The sequence below is a fragment of the Megalobrama amblycephala genome, linkage group LG12 (assembly GCF_018812025.1).
Source record: "Megalobrama amblycephala isolate DHTTF-2021 linkage group LG12, ASM1881202v1, whole genome shotgun sequence".
NCBI lineage: Eukaryota > Metazoa > Chordata > Actinopteri > Cypriniformes > Xenocyprididae > Megalobrama > Megalobrama amblycephala.
Genome location: NC_063055.1, coordinates 36,896,811 through 36,916,106, shown reverse-complemented (window position 1 = coordinate 36,916,106; position 19,296 = coordinate 36,896,811). Strand labels below are relative to the sequence as shown.

The 19,296-nt window shown below is 37.6% G+C and overlaps 1 protein-coding gene across 1 annotated transcript; it reads left to right on the top strand.

Moving 5' to 3' along the window:
* The first annotated feature begins 13,699 nt into the window (after window positions 1-13,699).
* Window positions 13,700-17,930, top strand: tbx16 (T-box transcription factor 16). Its single transcript, XM_048211010.1, has 9 exons — window positions 13,700-13,829; window positions 14,018-14,174; window positions 14,294-14,396; window positions 14,829-14,993; window positions 15,076-15,222; window positions 15,427-15,497; window positions 16,188-16,273; window positions 16,388-16,601; window positions 16,691-17,930. Exons 1-9 carry the CDS (start codon window positions 13,811-13,813, stop codon window positions 17,148-17,150), a joined length of 1,422 nt encoding a protein of 473 aa, XP_048066967.1. The 5' UTR covers window positions 13,700-13,810; the 3' UTR covers window positions 17,151-17,930.
* Window positions 17,931-19,296: the final 1,366 nt, after the last annotated feature.

The following is a 19,296-nucleotide window of genomic DNA, read 5'->3' as shown; positions in this document are numbered from 1 at the left end:
ACATGGGTATTTTTGTCAAAAATGAAGTATATTGAATGATCAACTAAGATGTTACGATAGTGTTTGGTTCAAACTAGTGAATCCTTCACTTTGAAATCAGTATGATAAACTTTATGACTTTTACAAAGAAAGTTTAGATTCAAAATACAACAAATCTTAGGAATTACACTGGAAATTAAAATTGTAATTATTATTGATTTACCTGTGAGAACTTTTTTTTTTTTTTTTAAATAGCAAAAAATATATTTACAAGGTATGCAAACAAAATCTTAATAGGTAAATATAACCCTTCTTATTAAATTATTTATCATTGTGTTTCGGTAGTGACAAATTTGGGGAGACAAAAAAACTTTCTGAGAATGCAATATGAGAATTAACTGCACAATTACTAGAAATGTGTACCTTGGATATTATTACAATACAATTTGCATACATACAACATTTGTGGAAAAAGACATTTTTTTCGAGATGTTTCCAATTCTGTAGACTGGTCCAAATATAGAAAACGAGAGTAAGAAAAGCTGCGTTACAGCTCGAGCTGTGAGGTTCCTCTGCATCAAAATGCAGATATGCATATGTACAGCTTGATCTGAATAAAATGTGTTTATTGTGTTTGAACAGGACCTTGTTGCACATGCGAGAGCGTGTCTTTAAGAGTGTCGTGTGTTTGCTGAGAGTGATGAAAGTTTGTACAGAAAGCCCTTATATGGAGATGATTTAGGCGTGTTTTATGCAAATGACTAAACCTCGGGCACATGGTTGCTCATTTAAAACACCCCAAATTCATTACCATCAAGGTTAACAAATGCATGTGCGTATGCACGTGAAACTAGTCAGAATTTCTGATTCTGGCATAACTGAAGACAGCCAATAAGCTATTTTAAAAAGCCCTTTGATATGTCTAAAGCCTTCCTATTTCAACAGGAAATATATCAACACTGCAAGTCAGCTTTTACAAAATGTGTCATAGCTCAATATATAATGTTGCACAAGTACACATTTTAGATCAGTATAAGATTCTGCTGTTCTTTATGGTCAATATTCTCTTTCAGGTCAGTTACTATCATGGCGGAGCAACAGTTAACCCTGTAAAGCCTATTGTACTGTAAAGCATATTTTTCAGTCCACCTTGATGATGTGGCATATGGCTTTTTGCTGTGAATGTGAAATATTTAATGATTTTTATGAAATAAAAGTAAGAATAACTTTAATATTGTTAGTAATATTTCAAGATGAACATTTACTGGACTGAAGCAACTTCGGTTTACTTGATTATCCAGACATCATTTTTTTAGAAAAATCATGTTCAAGTGTGAGTCTCAAATATGATCATCTTTTGAGGAAGGTTTATTTTTTCGTCTCTCAATCATTGTGTTGCATTGCACTATATTTTTTTATAAAACTAAGCATTTAAATCTCATCTTTATTATTGGCAGATATAGAGAGATGACTGATATTTTTATATGCAAGAACTGTAAGTAGTCGCTATACTGTTATAAAGATCTCAATGATTTACATTACAAGCATCAGAATTTCATCTTCCTCTTTGGCCAAATATAGCATCTGCAGCAAATTTTTTTCTCAGTTTAAATAAAATTAAGCTGTTTTTTTCCTCAAGTATGAGCTCCATATTCTCACTTTGTTATACTATATGAGCCATAAAAGCCTAATGTGTCAAATATGATACTCAATGAAAAACATATGCAAACTTGTTTTAAATTTTGTCTAAAGGTTTAATAAACTGAACTGTTTCAAATGTTTTTACTATTATATCTTCACAGGGTTAACATGTTGATATTTATGGATAGTTGCCTGAAAACAGCACAATTTAATTGCACAGACATTTGATGTTCACTCTATCGCCCCCTTGAGAACTGAAATTGTTACTGCTGCAGTAATACTAAAACAAATGTTCTATACATCTTGACTGTGTGCTTGAAATGCGTCCGTGATTATGCTTGATCGCAGTCTCATTTAGATCAATTTATTTTTCAGTGCCTTACTGCAACTGACCCATATGTAGTTACTCTAAATTATTGTTTATAAACGTGCTTACTATGAAATCTCTCCACATTTTGACATTAGCTTCCATGATGCAATCAAAAAAATGGAAGAGAAATGAATGGAATTATGGGGAAATGATGATATCATCTCCTCACAGTCGTCCTGTAATCGTTTCGGGCCGAAGACCACCCCATCTCTTTTAGCCAGGCCATGTCAAAGGGAGTGTCCCGGCCGGTGTGAAGCCCTCAGACTCGAGGAAGGCCATTAAGACCCATTAGCAGCTGCCAGAGGTTTCTTATGAAGTGCTGCCAATGTGTCATTTACTCCCTTTGTCAGGAACACTACGCTGAGGGTTTGTTTTCTTACATATGGGACCAAATGTGTGTCAGATCTTTTGTAGGGGACGTGGGGGTAGGTGGTGATTGTTTGCCTCCTGTGTCCGTCTGTTGGCCTCCATCCGACTGAATAGCCTACTTATGAGTCATAACGTACATTTGGACTTTGATCTAAAATAAGGCCATTATGTAGTTCTGGTAATGATGTTGGGTCATTGGTTGAGGCAAATGCTGCAAGGAAGTTGGCCTTTCAGGTGAACGAGCCAATCATAGGTGGCCTCAGGGTATTTCTTGACAATAATGCTCAAATGTAATCAACGACTGCATGCGAAGAGCACTTTAATCGTGTTGATAAGCCAATAATATAAATAATACTAAATACAATATAAAGAAATAATAAAAGAAATGTTTGTGTTCAGAAGATCAGTTTTGCTGTTGATAACAAAATATAAAACAAATATACAGAGCCCTGCACATGACATCCAGGAAAAAATAGCAGGCTAAATCATGTGCACGAAATAGTAAATTGTGCGCACAATTTAGCGAATCCAAGGAACCAAATAGTAAATCACGCATGATTTCGTGAATCGAGGGAATAAAACGGGAATGAAATAGTAAATGGCGTGTATGATTTAGCGAATCCAGGGAACGAAATAGTAAATTGTGCGCACGATTTAGCGAATCGAGGGACTGAAACGGGAATGAAATAGTAAATTGTGTGGACGATTTAGGAATTGAGGGAACCAAATAGTAAATCATGCATGATTTAGCGAATCAAGGGAATGAAAAGGGAATGAAATAGTAAATTGTGTGGACGATTTAGGAATTGAGGGAACCAAATAGTAAATCATGCATGATTTAGCGAATCAAGGGACTGAAACGGGAATGAAATAGTAAATTGTGTGGACGATTTAGGAATTGAGGGAACCAAATAGTAAATCATGCATGATTTAGCGAATCAAGGGAATGAAAAGGGAATGATATAGTAAATCGCGTGTACAATTTAGCGAATCGCGGGAACAAAATAGTAAATTGCGTGTACAATTTAGCACATCGTGGGAACCAAATAGTAAATTGTGCGCACGATTTAGTGAATCGAGGGAACGAAATAGTAAATCACGCATGATTTAGCGAATCAAGGGAATGAAACGGGAATTAAATAGTAAATTGTGTGTACGATTTAGCGAATCGAGGGAATGAAATAGTAAATTGTGCGCACGATTTAGGAATCGAGGGAACCAAATAGTAAATCACGCATATGATTTAGTGAATCGAGGGATCAAAATAGTAAATTGTGCGCACGATTTAGCGAATCGAGGGAACGAAATAGTAAATCACGCATGATTTAGCGAATCGAGGGAACGAAATAGTAAATCACGCATGATTTAACGAATTGAGGGGATAAAACGGGAATGAAACAGTAAATCGCGTGTACAATTTAGCGAATCCAGGGAACGAAATAGTAAATTGTGGGCACGATTTAGGAATCGAGGGAACCAAATAGTAAATCACGTGTATGATTTAGCAAATTGAGGGAACCAAATAGTAAATCACGTGTATGATTTAGGAATCGAGGGAACCAAATAGTAAATCACGTGTATGATTTAGCGAATCGAGGGAACGAAATAGTAAATCACGTGTATGATTTAGCGAATCGAGGGAACGAAATAGTAAATCACGTGTTTGATTTAGCGAATCGAGGGAACCAAATAGTAAATCACGTGTATGATTTAGCAAATTGAGGGAACCAAATAGTAAATCACGTGTTTGATTTAGCGAATCGAGGGAACGAAATAGTAAATCACGTGTATGATTTAGCGAATCGAGGGAACCAAATAGTAAATCACGTGTATGATTTAGCGAATCGAGGGAACCAAATAGTAAAATCACGTGTTTGATTTAGCGAATCGAGGGAACCAAATAGTAAATCACGTGTATGATTTAGTGAATCGAGGGAACGAAATACCAAATCACGTGAATGATTTAGCGAATCGAGGGAACCAAATAGTAAATCACGTGTATGATTTAGCGAATCGAGGGAACCAAATAGTAAATCACGTGTATGATTTAGCGAATCGAGGGAACCAAATAGTAAATCACGTGTATGATTTAGCGAATCGAGGGAACCAAATAGTAAATCACGTGTATGATTTAGCGAATCGAGGGAACCAAATAGTAAATCACGTGTATGATTTAGCGAATCGAGGGAACCAAATAGTAAATCACGTGTTTGATTTAGCGAATCGAGGGAACCAAATAGCAAATCACGTGTTTGATTTAGCGAATCGAGGGAACCAAATAGTAAATCACGTGTATGATTTAGCGAATCGAGGGAACCAAATAGTAAATCACGTGTATGATTTAGCGAATCGAGGGAACCAAATAGCAAATCACGTGTATGATTTAGCGAATCGAGGGAACCAAATAGCAAATCACGTGTTTGATTTAGCGAATCGAGGGAACCAAATAGTAAATCACGTGTATGATTTAGCGAATCGAGGGAACCAAATAGTAAATCACGTGTATGATTTAGCGAATCGAGGGAACCAAATAGTAAATCACGTGTATGATTTAGCGAATCGAGGGAACCAAATAGTAAATCACGTGTATGATTTAGCGAATCGAGGGAACCAAATAGTAAATCATACATGATTTAGCGAATCAAGGGACTGAAACGGGAATGAAATAGTAAATTGTGCGCACGATTTAGGAATCGAGGGAACAAAATAGCAAATCACGTGTATGATTTAGCGAATCGAGGGAACGAAATAGTAAATCACGTGTTTGATTTAGCGAATCGAGGGAACGAAATAGTAAATCACGTGTATGATTTAGCGAATTGAGGGAACGAAATAGTAAATCACGCATATGATTTAGCAAATCGAGGGAATGAAAAGGGAATGATATAGTAAATTGCGTGTACGATTTAGCGAATCGAGGGAACAAAATAGTAAATTGTGTGTACGATTTAGCAAATAGAGGGAATGAAATAGTAAATCGCATATACAATTTAGCACATCAAGGGAACCAAATAGTAAATTGTGCGAACAATTTAGTGAATCGAGGGAACGAAATAGTAAATTGCGAGTATGGTTTAGCGAATTGAGGGACTGAATTAGTAAATCGCTTGTACGATTTAACAAATTGAGGGAAATAGTAAATCACGTGCACAATTTAGCAAATCGTGGGAAATAATTAGTAAATTGTGCTCATGATTTAGCGAATCGAGGGAATTTTTTAGCGAATCGATTTTTTCCTTGCATGTCATGTGCGGGGTTCTGTACTAATAAAACCAATTTCTTTTATTGAAATAGAGCTGAGATAAAATAAAATATCAATTTTAGATGGAAAAAGCTCAGCATTAGAAATGTTGCACTGAAATAAATAGAAATCAACAATAAATGCAAACTAATAAAATGATAAAAGCACATAATTACTTAAAATGAAAACTGAAAATATATAAATAAAGCTAATTCAAAATATTAATAAATACTATAAAAGTAAATAAATAATATTAAAATAACACTGCAGTAGATCTTTGAACTTGGTCAGACATTAAGGTCATTGGAATGATAAAATAATACAGCCTTTGGAAATTGAAAACATGGAAATCGTAAGGAATTTTAAATATAGGCCAGGCAATATATTACATTCATGCATTTGACAGAATCTGTTCATTTTATCATGCATTCCCTGGGATTTATACCTGTGACCTTGGCATTGTTTTATTAAATGTTAATTAATACTATTTTAAAACATTATGTTCTCACAGTCATGGAAACCTTGGGAAAAAAATGGGGGAATTTTGTAATTTTCAGACCAGAAACGTCAAAAGAATAAATAAATTAATTAAATGGGACATAATTTAATCCTAACAAGTCCTGAATATACATTTGACTAATTATGTTTCATTCTAAAATATTCTTTGTGAGCGCAATTCCTGATTTAAAGGAGATCACTGGATAAGGGAATCATGGACATGCTTCAAACTATCTGTGGGAACCCTGTAAAATGTGTGTTTAGTATGTTTGTGGCATTGATTTACTCTAGCTTTACTGAACTTTCTGAAAGCGTTTGAGCGTGCATGCAGGCGCGTATCATTGTGTATGTGATGCACCAGAATCACCCAGTGTTCGGCCGGCGCTGTGCCTCAGCGTCCTCCCCGGCGGCCCGTACCTGAGCACTTAAAGTGGCCAGTTAGAGCATCAAAAGGGAAGATTGCATCGCTAATGCCAGGGAAAGGTGTGAGATTTCTCGTCGGCCCATGGCAGGGGGGCTCTTTATAGACCCCTCAGCCGTCTGATCCCAGCCCTGAGCGCCTGTGTATTGGCAGCTGTTAAGCTGTTATTGAGTGACGATACGTCCACACAAGGTGCAGCAAATGGCAGAGGTGGCTAACACCTCCTGACTTCAGCGTCTGCGATACGGGATGGATGCAGATTTAAAGACATGCTAAAAAAAAAAATCTGTGTGATCTGAGTGACTTTGTTCTTTCCAGCATTTCCTGTTTTTTAAATCAGAATCAGAGAAAGAAACATATCTGGGATGTTATGCTAATAACTCGGCATAATAATCAAACTCCATTTTCTCTTTCTCATGAGCCAAAATGCATCAGAAACGTGTTCAGAAATGACCCCAGTGTAGTGGTCTTGGCCGTGACATTGTCACTTCCTCCAGTTCGGCCTTTCTGACCACCCGAACTGTCACCCCGTCCTAAAAAGCACCAGCCAAACTGGTTTCAGATCAGCTGCTGGAGTCCAAAAGCACACATCCAGCCCAGCGTGAGTGAGGCGCGTCCCAGCGGGACTCTCTTGATCCCTGTGGGGTCTACAGTAGGAAACCTCCTGTAATGTTTAGATACGACACTTCACGCAAGCATACGTTTCCTCTACAGAGCAGCCATGTGTTTTCAGTTACACATTAATGATGTTTTAACCTGATCAAAGGGGATATGGATCATTTTATGACACATTTCACAGATTCAGAGGGTTGAGGAAAAGTCAATGAGGTAAAGTTTGACCTTTTGCAACTCAAGTTTGCGGCGTCGCTACCATAGCATGGATTTCTCAAAAACTAAAGAAGAGTATTTAGTCTCACGTGGTTGTATTTATTGTAAAGCATACTGTTTTTTTTTTTAAATAATAAAGGTTGAAGAAAATGAGCATATAATACAGAAATGACTCCTAACATAAGAAATAGCATTAGTCTTTAGGAAACAGTCAACAGTTCTTATCATAATTAAACCCATCTAATGTGTCTGATTTCCAGGCGTATAAGCACCTCGCAGGTGTTAATAAGCTGGCGAGTCCGTGTCTCACATGCCTGGCCTTAAAATGGAGGCTGGTGTCCGATTCAACGACTGACTTGTTTCAAATGACAGCATAGCAGAAAGCATTAGCGCTTCACACACCAGCATATGATAAGCTCACGTCTTCCAACCCCATCTCGTGAGGAACATATATGTTTTTGTACGCATGAAAACTCATGATTTTAGGAAAGAAAAGACAAGCATGAAGATCCAACCTAATTGTACAAAAACATACAAATTGAATTCATATAAATTAGGCACCATTCACCAAAAAAAAAAAAAAAAATGTTGTGTTTCTTCCATTTGCTTTTCTGTTTCTCTACCATTTTTATACCTTCGGCTAACTCTAGTTGTTGGGCCTCAAAGGACAGTTTCTTTCCTCACGTTTCCTCACCGTGTTTAATGTCTCTACTGCATTAACTTTTCACATCAAAACTATATACAAACACCTTCACATTTCCTCCATTCAAAATGCTACACTTTATCTGTGAGGGCTAACTGCTGAAGTGATTTTAATGCATTTGGCAGACACCTTTATCTAAAGTGAGAGTGTATTCAAGCTAGACAATACTGTGTGTTCTCTGCCAATCAAACCCATGACCTTGGCTTTGCCAGCACTATCCTGAGATAAACTTTTGGGGCATTTCAAGTATAATTCAAGCATCAAGCCAAATATTTTAACGTATTTAAAATGTACAGATTGTGTTTTCATAGCTTTTGTGTAAATTTGGTAATACACTCTTAGAGGAAAAAAAAGGTTCAAAGGGGTTCTATATAGAACTTTAGAGTTCTTTACTCAATTTTAAAAGAACCCTTCATGCCAAAAAGGTTCTATATAAGGAGAAATGTCTTAAATTATTGCTTTCATGTTTAATGGGTTATTTCAACTAAATCCATAAAATGATCCCATGATGGGAATCCCTAAAAGTTTCTATATGTGAAGCACCTGATGGAACTCCTTAAGATTCTATAAAGAATCTTTTCTTCTAAGGCCCCGTTTACACTAGTGCGTTTTCGCTTTAAAATGCATAAGTTTGGCTACGGTTACACCTGTCGCTGCCTGGGGTTGAGTTTCAGTATGAATGGAGACTTTTGAAAACGATGGCGCGGCTGCCCATGTTCACTCTGCGTATCCTTGACGACCATTTAAACAATAACATGCAGACTGAACTGCAATCTTTGCTGGCTTTGTTGTCATTTTTAGCAGCCATTGTGCAGTTAAACTCTGCATTTTTTTTTTTAACACTGCAGTTGCCTACATGCGCAAGAGGCAACTGTTTACGCTCATGCCCAGTGTGCATGAACACTCATGACGTGTTTTCATTCATGTAGTGTAGACGGATATCGGTTGTGAAACGCTGTGGAAACACCAGTATGAGGATCATTTTTATTTTAAAACGCCGTTTTAAAACAAAAACATGTGTAAAGTGTAACAGTGTAGTGTAAACAGGGCCTAAGAGTGTAGAATCCACTTTTTAATCACATGTTTCTCAATGTCAGTGTTCTGACTGACTGTTCTACACTAAAAAAAAGAAGTGGAGTTGGATTTACTTTGAAACCATTTTCACCAAAATTGACAGTAAATTGCACAAATAATCACAAAGAAACAGCAAATAACACATTGAACTAAATGTGAAATTTTAACTGAATTGTAAAACATACTCCAATAATCTTTGTTTTATTCACAACTTGCTGTAAAATCATTTTTACAGTGTAGGACACTGCAGATGTTTAACTGAAACCTCTGTCCTGAAACACAGTTGGATTTGGTTTTTGACATTTAAATATAGTTGTTTATGGATCGTTGAACATCTGTCCATTCATTTAGATGTCCAGTTTCCTGACTTGGAAATGAAGCTGTACTCGAGTAAAACACAAATTCACAGAAATAATATGTAATTGAATTTAATTATTGCATACTATAATAGGTATTATAAGGCTATAATAAGTCATTTTCACCCCTGTCCAACCATAATATCTAATCTAGTGTACAAATTGCACTAAAATGACACGGTAATTGGCATTGGTGCTAATATAAGTGTTCGTTAGTCCCTCAGAAATGTGTCTATAACCTCAGAGGAGTGAGGAGAGCCACGCGTCATGTGTGAATCTTACTGACCAGTTTCAGGTGAAGGAAATGAAACCTGGGCATCACACCTTCATGATGGAAAGATAGCTAAACGTGTGCTTGGCTAATGTCTTCTGCTGTCTTCTCCAGGTTTAGGCCTTTCGATGTTAATCTCCAGAGAGCTGTGAGGGATTTTAGATGTGCTTGGTATAAGCCTAATACAAATCCTTTTAGACTTCTTTATATTTTCAGTCAATATATTCACAGCTATTGAGGGCTTTTAGCTCATAAAAAAGGCAACTCTGATTTAACTGCTGCTTCAATAGCAAGTGTTTTAATCTGCTTTATTACATCCACTAAAAATAACAGTTAAGACACACTTTAGGTTAATTTGCTGTTGATCAATATGGAGAAATGCACTCAAGGACTGCACACTGTGTTAAAATTTGTTATAACGCATTTATTATACATTAATCACTCATTTATAAATGTTTTCATGAACAGGAAGAACCCGAGCATTATTATTATGAGTCTTGTTATATATTGCATCTAATATAAAATAACTGGTACCATGGTTCAGTGAAGGTATGAGATGATAATTTCATATATCATTGCACTAGATAATTACCATATTCACGTGCCATTAAATATACATGGTTTTCCAAGGTACTGCAAAGAATATCATGTATTGCCATGGTGTATGGTAAATTTTACCCTGCTACATGTCCAGGAAACCATTGTAATATCATTGCACTTTTTGGATATGGAGAGTAAATACGTTAATCAATTCTAGCTGGTCAAAATAAAGAGAACTTTTCCATTTTTCAGATTAATAACTGCAAGAAAAGACTGCATTATAAATTATAATTGACTTAAATGTGTAAAAAATCAATTGACGTCCATCTCTTCCAATGCATACACTCTAAAAAAATGCTAGATTAAAAACAACCCAAGTTGGGTTGAAAGTGGACAAACCCAGCAATTGGGTTAAATGTTTTCCCAATGTGCTGGGTAGTTTTATTTAACCCAACTATTGTTTAAAAAAATACTATATTGCTTGCTTAAAATGAACCCAAAGTATATTGGAAATGAAAATGTATTAATATGTTTAATAAATGAACATGCATTATTCATGTTCATTTTCAATAAGTTTAATGAATAATAAAATGAATAACAATAAATATTTATTAAATTGCTTATTAATAAATGTTAACCTTTTGATTATTATTGTTGCCTCTAGTAATTGTGAGTCTGATTTATAATTTCCAACCTATTTTGGACTCATTTGAAGCCAGTCATATAGTAATTTTTAAACAATAGTTGGGTTAAATAAAACTGTCCAGCAATTTGTGTAAACATTTAACCCAACCGCTAGGTTAAAACAACCCAATATATTTTTTTTTACAGTGTACATATTCACAGTATGTATCAACAATACAACAATATGCCGTCAAGTACAGCAATCATTTTTGGGGTCTTTTATGTATGGCAGTATTTGTTCTCAAGAGCTTCAGTCCTTTGAGAGTTCTTGCAAACGTAGGAAATGGTGGTGATTAGGAGTCTGTTTTGCTGGAGTTTATGTTTAGCATAAGAAAGAGTTGTGCTAACAGTGCTCTAAACCAGGGTGGAGAAACAGAACAAACTGTGGATTGTGTTTTCTGAGGGTTAAAACACCAGAACTAGCCAATTTCGTCTTTCAAATCCTGTTTTAAAGGAATATGTACAGAATTGCAAATGAATCCTCTTTTGAATCAAAAGTATCACATTTGTGTCCCGTTTGGATCAGAATCCACTAAGAATCATATACGGTCATCCTACTTGGGAAAAAAAAGATAACTTTTCAAATGTCTTAGTATTTGGTTTGCTTATATTTTACTGTAAAGGCAGCAGCACTTGAGCTACTTGAGTTCACAAGATCAGTGTCAAAAATTTACCAAGAAATTGTGCAGAATCTTTAATATTTCTAATTCATTTTACGTCATTAGTTTTCTTTTCTAACATAACTTTAATTTTAAAAACTTTATTTTCATTTTAAATTGGAAAGAATACCAAATTTTCCAAAATTTGGTATTCTTGGTATTTGGTATTCTCTCTCTCTCTCTCTCTCTATATATATATATAAATTAAGTCCTCCTTTCTTCAACTTAACCAAAGAAACACACAGGAAAAAAGACACATCTGCTTGTAGATTAAATTCACGTTCCTCCATTTGTGAACAGAGTCAGTCAAGCACTCATTCCAGCATATAGTCACAAATGCATAACAATGACTGACAATGGTTGACATTCATACAAGTAAACTCTCCCTATTCAAAAAAAAAGACATGGAATCTGTAGATCAGTGGTGCTAACAGGCTGTGAACTGCTAAAGTAGCCTCAATTCTTCTTGGAGCTATCTCGCAGTTCTCTGTTCCCTATCTATCTGTCCCTCTCTATGTATCTCTGCCTGTGTCTCTCTGCATGAATAGAAAGCCTGCTGCCTTCAGAGAGCATTTCTTCCTAATGAGATTAACCATCAAGGAACGATCATGTCTAGACACCCTGAATACGCAACCTCCTCCCTCCCACCAAACACACATACACACGCTGCCTCTCAGGTACAGCTCACCTGTAGATTTACCCCAGGGTTCGCTTTCTGCCATAACTCTATCACGACTTTATGTGACGACTATATCGGCACCTTCATTGAGACTATCAGTGACATGATTCAGTTAAAATGATTCATTTAGAACACTGGTTCACCCAAACAGTTGTTTTTTTTTTTTAGCATTAAACACAAATGTTTTTTAGAGAACTTCTCTACAAAAGTTGCTTATTGGCATCAATGGATCCAAGACCATAATCTTTAATGTCCATAGAAACTTTCCATTGCACAAAAGGTTCTTTAGATTCTTGAAATGTTCTTCACTCTTAAGAAAAAAAATGATTCTTTTAAGAACTGATCACCGAAAGGAATCTAAAATGGTGGTTCTATGCGGAACACTTTAAATAAGTAAAATCAATCCACTAAAAACAGAAGTTGATATTGATTTTAAAGCATGATGCCATAGCATAACTTTGAAGTTCCATGGTTCTCTGAAAACAAGCTCTAAAGAACCCATTGTCTTTTAATAGATGACATCTTTGCAATACATCAAGAACATTTTAATTGCCAAAGAACCATATAGCGACTCCAAGAACTCTAAATTGCAAAAATGGTTCTTGATGAGAATGTAGTTTCTTGGTGCTTCAAAGAACCATTGAGAAGCTTTAGTTTTAAAACTGTAGGTCAATATTTGTCTCAAAAGACCCACATTTCTTGAAGGTTAAGTTGGTTTCATGCTGCAGATGTGTTCAACCCACTGTCTAAAGTTGTGAAAGCATTGGCCATCAAAATTCAATGTTTTTGAAAAGCAAAGAAAGCGAAGAAACTCAAGTGACAACATCAATTGCATTTTAAATTATTTACCACTGTCGGACCTGGTTGTAAAAATCAGGACCTGGTGTCTGTAGCTTCAGTGAGAATTAGTGGATGTGTGTGTGAATTGGCAAACACGAGTGCCGAGTGTGTCAGATTATGTTTGCGTGAAGGGGTCAGTGTGGTCAATTAGAAGGTGAAGTCTTTGCTCTTCCTCACATTAGCTGGATTAATGAAGGGAATTTTGTGCTTGATTTGCCATCTTGTATTCTTTGGGCTTGTACGTATTTGTTTAAAAGTCCTTTAGCAGTTCATAAAGACATGTTTCCTCTGCTTGTCCCCTTCCTGTTGGGACTCTATCAAGGCTCTGCTAACTCTCTTTGATTCTGCCCATCAACCAATAGGATCATGACATTGACTCATCACCGTGTCACTTCAAAGGCTGGGAATGGGGGTTCAAGCCCCACCCACACCCAGAACCCACTTAAAGGTGTGGGACACCTCCTCTGCATCTGTGGCAGAAGGAACAGACAGACATAACGCACTGAAGCCCTTCATCCTTGGACTTAACAAACACTGGAATTAACTCGAGCCCTTTGAGTTTTTATGGAGAACTTGTTTTTTAACGGAAAGAACTAGATATTGCTTATTTATCATCTATCAACTTTTCTTCTGGAGGGCATCTTTTGGGAAGCCTACATGATGCAGTCTATCAGAGGTGAGTGTTTGTCTTAACCCAAGTCTTACTCTTGCCGTGCTCCATTTATTTACACACTTATCGTCGTTGATAACTCATCTTTTTGGACGTGGTTCTGCACGATTGAATGAAGTTCCAAGAGTTCTCTGGGAAACTTCTTCCATGGGATGCCACTGACAGAACATCTCAAATATTCCGTCTTTCCTCAGACCTCAAGCACAATTTCAGCCTCCCTCCTCCGCCTTCCATGGCTGGAGCCGGCGATTCCTATCACCAAGGCAACATCCGAATGACTCTAGAGGATCCGGATCTGTGGAGATCCTTCCATGAGATCGGGACTGAGATGATCATCACCAAACCTGGCAGGTACGTCTTAGAACCAAGTTCCTCAACTAAAACTTTAAAGTCTTTGGATCAGCTAAACTCTAAGAATTGACCTCAATGTAAGTGTGAGACCTTAACTCTAAGCTATGCTTATATTACAGGAGGATGTTTCCACACTGCAAAATCAGCTTGTCCGGATTGGTGCCATATGCAAAATACATCTTACTGGTGGACATGGTACCTGAAGACGGTCTCAGATATAAGGTTAGAACCTCAATCTCATCTAGTCTTTCTCCTATAAAGTTCATACTGATGATCTCTCAATGTCTCAATGCCAATTTTAAAGTCTTATCCATTTGAATGGATTAGACCCGGCTTGTCTAGACTATTAGTGTCCTATTGAAATGAAGAGCGGTTGAATTGGGAGTCAATCGTGAACGGCTGGAGCGTTGGGAGGACGTTGTCACATGTGTCTCCCCGGAACGTTCTCACCACTGATTGCGCTCCTCAACTTCAAAGAGCCCCAACTCTTCCTGTTTTTACAGACCCACTGGGGGGTTTTACCCCAACACACACTCTCGTTCACACATACTCTCACACCCCAGCACCCCCGGCACCTTATGTCACGGCCAGCGTAGAAGCTGTAGTTCGCTGTTCTGTGGTCAGTGATTCAATGAAATGCTTCTTTTTCCGCAGTGGAACAAGGACAAGTGGGAAGTCGCCGGTAAGGCTGAGCCTCAGCCTCCATACAGGACGTACCTACACCCTGATTCACCAGCGCCCGGCAGCCACTGGATGAAACAGCCCGTGTCCTTCCTCAAACTCAAGCTTACCAACAATGCCCTGGACCAGCATGGACATGTGAGTGCCCCACTCTCAATCTTACATTTGTTCAATAGTCATTTGACTTTGATTCAAACCCACATCTCTCCTTTTGATTCAGATTATCCTTCACTCCATGCACCGCTACCACCCGCGATTCCATATCGTCCAGGCTGATGATCTGTACAGTGTACGCTGGAGTGTCTTCCAAACCTTTACCTTCCCCGAGACGACCTTCACTGCTGTCACTGCGTACCAGAACACAAAGGTGAGAGTTTTATACACTTAAACAAAAATTTTAAAACGCATTGATTGGCATAATATTGGGGAGAACATGTTCCTCTCATTGTTTATGATATGTAAAGCATCTATATGTTTTTATGCACATATTTTGAGCTTAAATAGATAATGGCATTTTTTTTATTAGAGTTAATTAGAACTGAGATTGATGGTTACATTATTTCTCTCACAGATCACAAAGCTGAAAATTGACCACAATCCCTTTGCCAAAGGATTCAGAGATGAGGGTACAAACTCTAAAAGGTAATATCATCTTGATGTTTTATTTTATTTTCATCAAATATTGCTCGTAAATTAGATTTTTCTATTCCAACTACTTTCTAAAATCTAGAAAACAAAGCCTCATTCACTCTAAAAAATGCTGGGTTAAAAAAAACCCAAGTTGAGTTGAAAATGGACAATTTAATATTTAACTCAACTATTGTTTAAAAATGACTATTGCTTAAAATTAACCCAAAATATGTTGGAAATGTACGTTTATAAATTAACATGTTTTAATAAGTTTAATGAATAATAATTAAACAATAAACATTTATAAAATTGCTAATTGATAAATGTTCACCTTTTGATTATTATTGTTGCCTCTAGTAATTATGTGTCTGATTTTTAACCTATTTTGGGTTCAATTTAAGCCAGCCATATAATCATTTTTAAACAATAGTTGAATTAAATAAAACTACCCAGCAGGTTGGACACACATTTAACCCAACCACTTGGTTTGTCCATTTTCAACCCAACTTGGGTTGTTTTTAACTCAGCATTTAAAGTGTAAAATATTAACTGATAAGAGACTTGAATAACTATACAAAAACAAAGAAAACATGTAAAGTAAAATACCAAAAAAAAAATATATATATATATATTTTTTTAAATTTCCAATAAGATTAATAAATTGCTTTAAATTGTTTACTTAATTGAACTTTTCTTTCACAGACGAGCAAATAGAAGTCTGGCTGATCCTGAGAGAGTTGCAAAGAAAATGAACGTGTCAAAAGACTCTGAACATGGAAGCCCAAGAGGTAATTGTCTTCACATTTGAATTTATGCCTCTCTTTATGCAAAGTATGGATAGCTCTAGTACAAATTCCCAAGTAGTTATAACTTATTCAAGTCTCCTTTATTCATCTTCCCAGATATTCAACAATCTGCATGTGAAGGTCTGGATGATGAACACGTGGGCCGAAAGGAGTCGGAGGTGAAGGCCGAGCGGTACTCCCCATGGGGAGGTGCGTGCGACCGGGACAACAGCCACGCTCTCCGTGCAGAGTCCCCACTGGGCTCGGACCCTCGAGACATGTACAGCTCTGAACAGCTCGTACCTGGACAGAACACGTACCAGCCGTACAGGTACTTAGTACTGACCTCAGACAAGACCTTTATTCTGCTATGTTCTGCCTCATCAATGTCTCAGTGATTAAATCTGGATCTTTTCACAGATTTCATGAATACGGAAAGTCCCCCTCGCCATCCTCCAGTGCTGGCAGCAGCAGTGGATGTGGAAGCACCGGCCGCTCCAGCTTCGAGTCCCGTGTGCCGGATGTTGCCACCGTGCCCGATCACGACACCTCCAGCAAGCCCTCCGCCCCAGAGTTCGGCATCCCGCCCTGCCCTCCACATCCCTCCGCGGGGCACCAGGACTACACGGGGGTGCTGAACATGGCCATAGCCCAGGCCAAGCCAGGTATGCTGGGCCACCATCCTCTCTACACCCCCTACAGCACAGAACAGTCTCTGGGACAGTGGAGCGGGGCAGCGTCCGCTCAATACCCCCCTCCACCACCTCCCCATCATCACCTACCCAGTGAATACAGCACCCAGGCCGTCCATCACGGGTATCACCACGGAAACGTAGGGGACTGGAGCCAATACCCGTTGTTCTCTTACTCGTGCTGGTGAATTGGACAGCTGAACAAGAGACGGGACGAGATGCTTTCTAAAGTCTGCACAACGAGGTCTGATTCTGACCCATACGATGGCACGCGTCACCCGGTACCTGCGAGCACCAGATAAACTCTAGAACAGTGAGTGAAGTGGCACTAACTGAAATGTTGTTTGTGAGAAAATAAAGAACCTGCTTCAGTTTAATTGAAGAAAAGTCTGTGTGCTTATCTGAGGGTCTTTGTATTCTTTCCGCTGTGAGAAAAGATGGTGTGCTTGTCGATCGTGCCAAAGGATGTACCATTAAATGCATTTGAAAACTGACTTTTGATTCATTTTAACTTGAAACCTCAAATGCCTGCATACCGAGGACCCAGAACGGACTGGTTTTCTTGGCTTTGTTGTTAAGATGTCTATTTATTGTGTGTTCTTTTGCTGCTACTTAATATTATTTTTGTTAAAAAGAGAAACATGTAGTGTAAAATGCTGTTTGGAAATTACAATGTTGTATGTCTGAAATACAGAATGGTCAGTAAATGTCTTCAAAGATGTTGTGGTCATGGTCCTTTTCTTTTTCAAAGAAAGAAATAAGCAGCTAATAAGCTCATATATATATATATGGATATATTCATCGGGTCATAAAGAAGTTCAGTTCGAGGGGAAGTGAAGTAGACAAACATCTGCTGTGAGAGTTAATGAGAGCACTTTGAAGGTCTGTGTGAGATCCTAATTGTAATTTGCCATAATTTCTGTAGTTCATTGGCTCGTGATTGTGAAGTAAAGATATATTCAAATATAACCCAAACCAAAAATCTAGGTAGTATCATTAATATAAGAAGCTCTTTCAACTTTATAGAAATATATTTGCACACAGTTGCCAAATAATAAAAAAATAATGGAACAGTTCAACAAATATCAACCAGGTATTTAAGCTCAATATATTCTATAACAAATAATGCACAAATATTTGTATTTTCTCTTTTAGAATTGATCACCTTTGCTTTTTGGTTGTTCCTTTCTGTCAATTATTTATGTTTTTATTTAACTTTCAGCGTAACTTAGCATATTTTTGTTTTTCTTTCACTTTCCCCTCTTTTGTTGGCTCTAATTGGAACCCCACCTATCTCTGTCTGTCTACACACACATTATTTGATGTTGCATCCTTGGGACAGTTAAGGTAATACCTTACATAACAAAGCATGTCATAGACCCCTCTGTGCCCATGAAAGAGTCTTAAAAGGCGTGAAAATGGGGGGGATGTCAGAGCTCTTTTCACTACTCCAAAATGCAGACGGACGCTGATGGCTGCCGTCACGGATGTCAGGCGCTAATGACCGCCGTAAAGGGGGGAGGGAGCTGTATTTGTGTGTTTGTATGTCCTGGGTGGGAGAATTAGCCAAGCTCAATTCATTACAGAGCTCTTTAGCATCTTTGAGACAAGCGTAGCAGCTATTTGGTACTCACACACTACAGATAAGCATTACCATGTCTGAATTTACTAAACTGCTTTTGTGGCACAACCAAGAGCACAACAAATCATGACTTACCTCAAACTTTAACAACATCTGAAATTGCTAATTTTAACTTTATATACTGCTGACAACACTAATTAGAATATGATTTTATATATGTTCTGTGTTCTATGTTCAGAAAAACATGGGCATTTTGTGGCAGGAACAAGGTACACTGATGCATTTTACTTATGTTAATGCTGCCTTCATGTGCAAATTTGATAATTCCCACATCTGAAGCCGTGGTTACGAGCTAGGAGGGTATGTTGGAGGGCGTTCATGTGCAATTTTTTCCTATGGAAACGTGTATTTACGATAATTCCAAGAGCACATGAAGGCAGCATAAAGCCCAAAGTATACTTCACTCTTTAAGGGTACGTGTATGAGGGTCAGCGTACAGTCCACATGACGCAAATTTAGTCATCAGAAGAGTACATGTGTACTGTATGCACACCGCTGGTGTCATGAGTAATCATGTGTGTGCATGATCAGCCCAGGAATCGAGTCTCCTTTAGGACCCAGGTGGTAATGCCTGATCAAAAGTTGTTATGGTGATGTCTTGACTAATTATAACCCATTTCATTATTGTATGACGTTTATTACATTAAGCGCACAAACAACATGCTTGAAATATAAGATGAATGCCTATGTAT

What these genes read in the sequence shown, in the direction of transcription:
- tbx16 (XM_048211010.1), top strand. An exon ending in GAGGGTACAAACTCTAAAAG is followed by an intron (nt 15,498 to 16,187) that starts GTAATATCATCT and finishes TTTCTTTCACAG; the next exon opens with ACGAGCAAATAGAAGTCTGG. An exon ending in AACACGTACCAGCCGTACAG is followed by an intron (nt 16,602 to 16,690) that starts GTACTTAGTACT and finishes ATCTTTTCACAG; the next exon opens with ATTTCATGAATACGGAAAGT.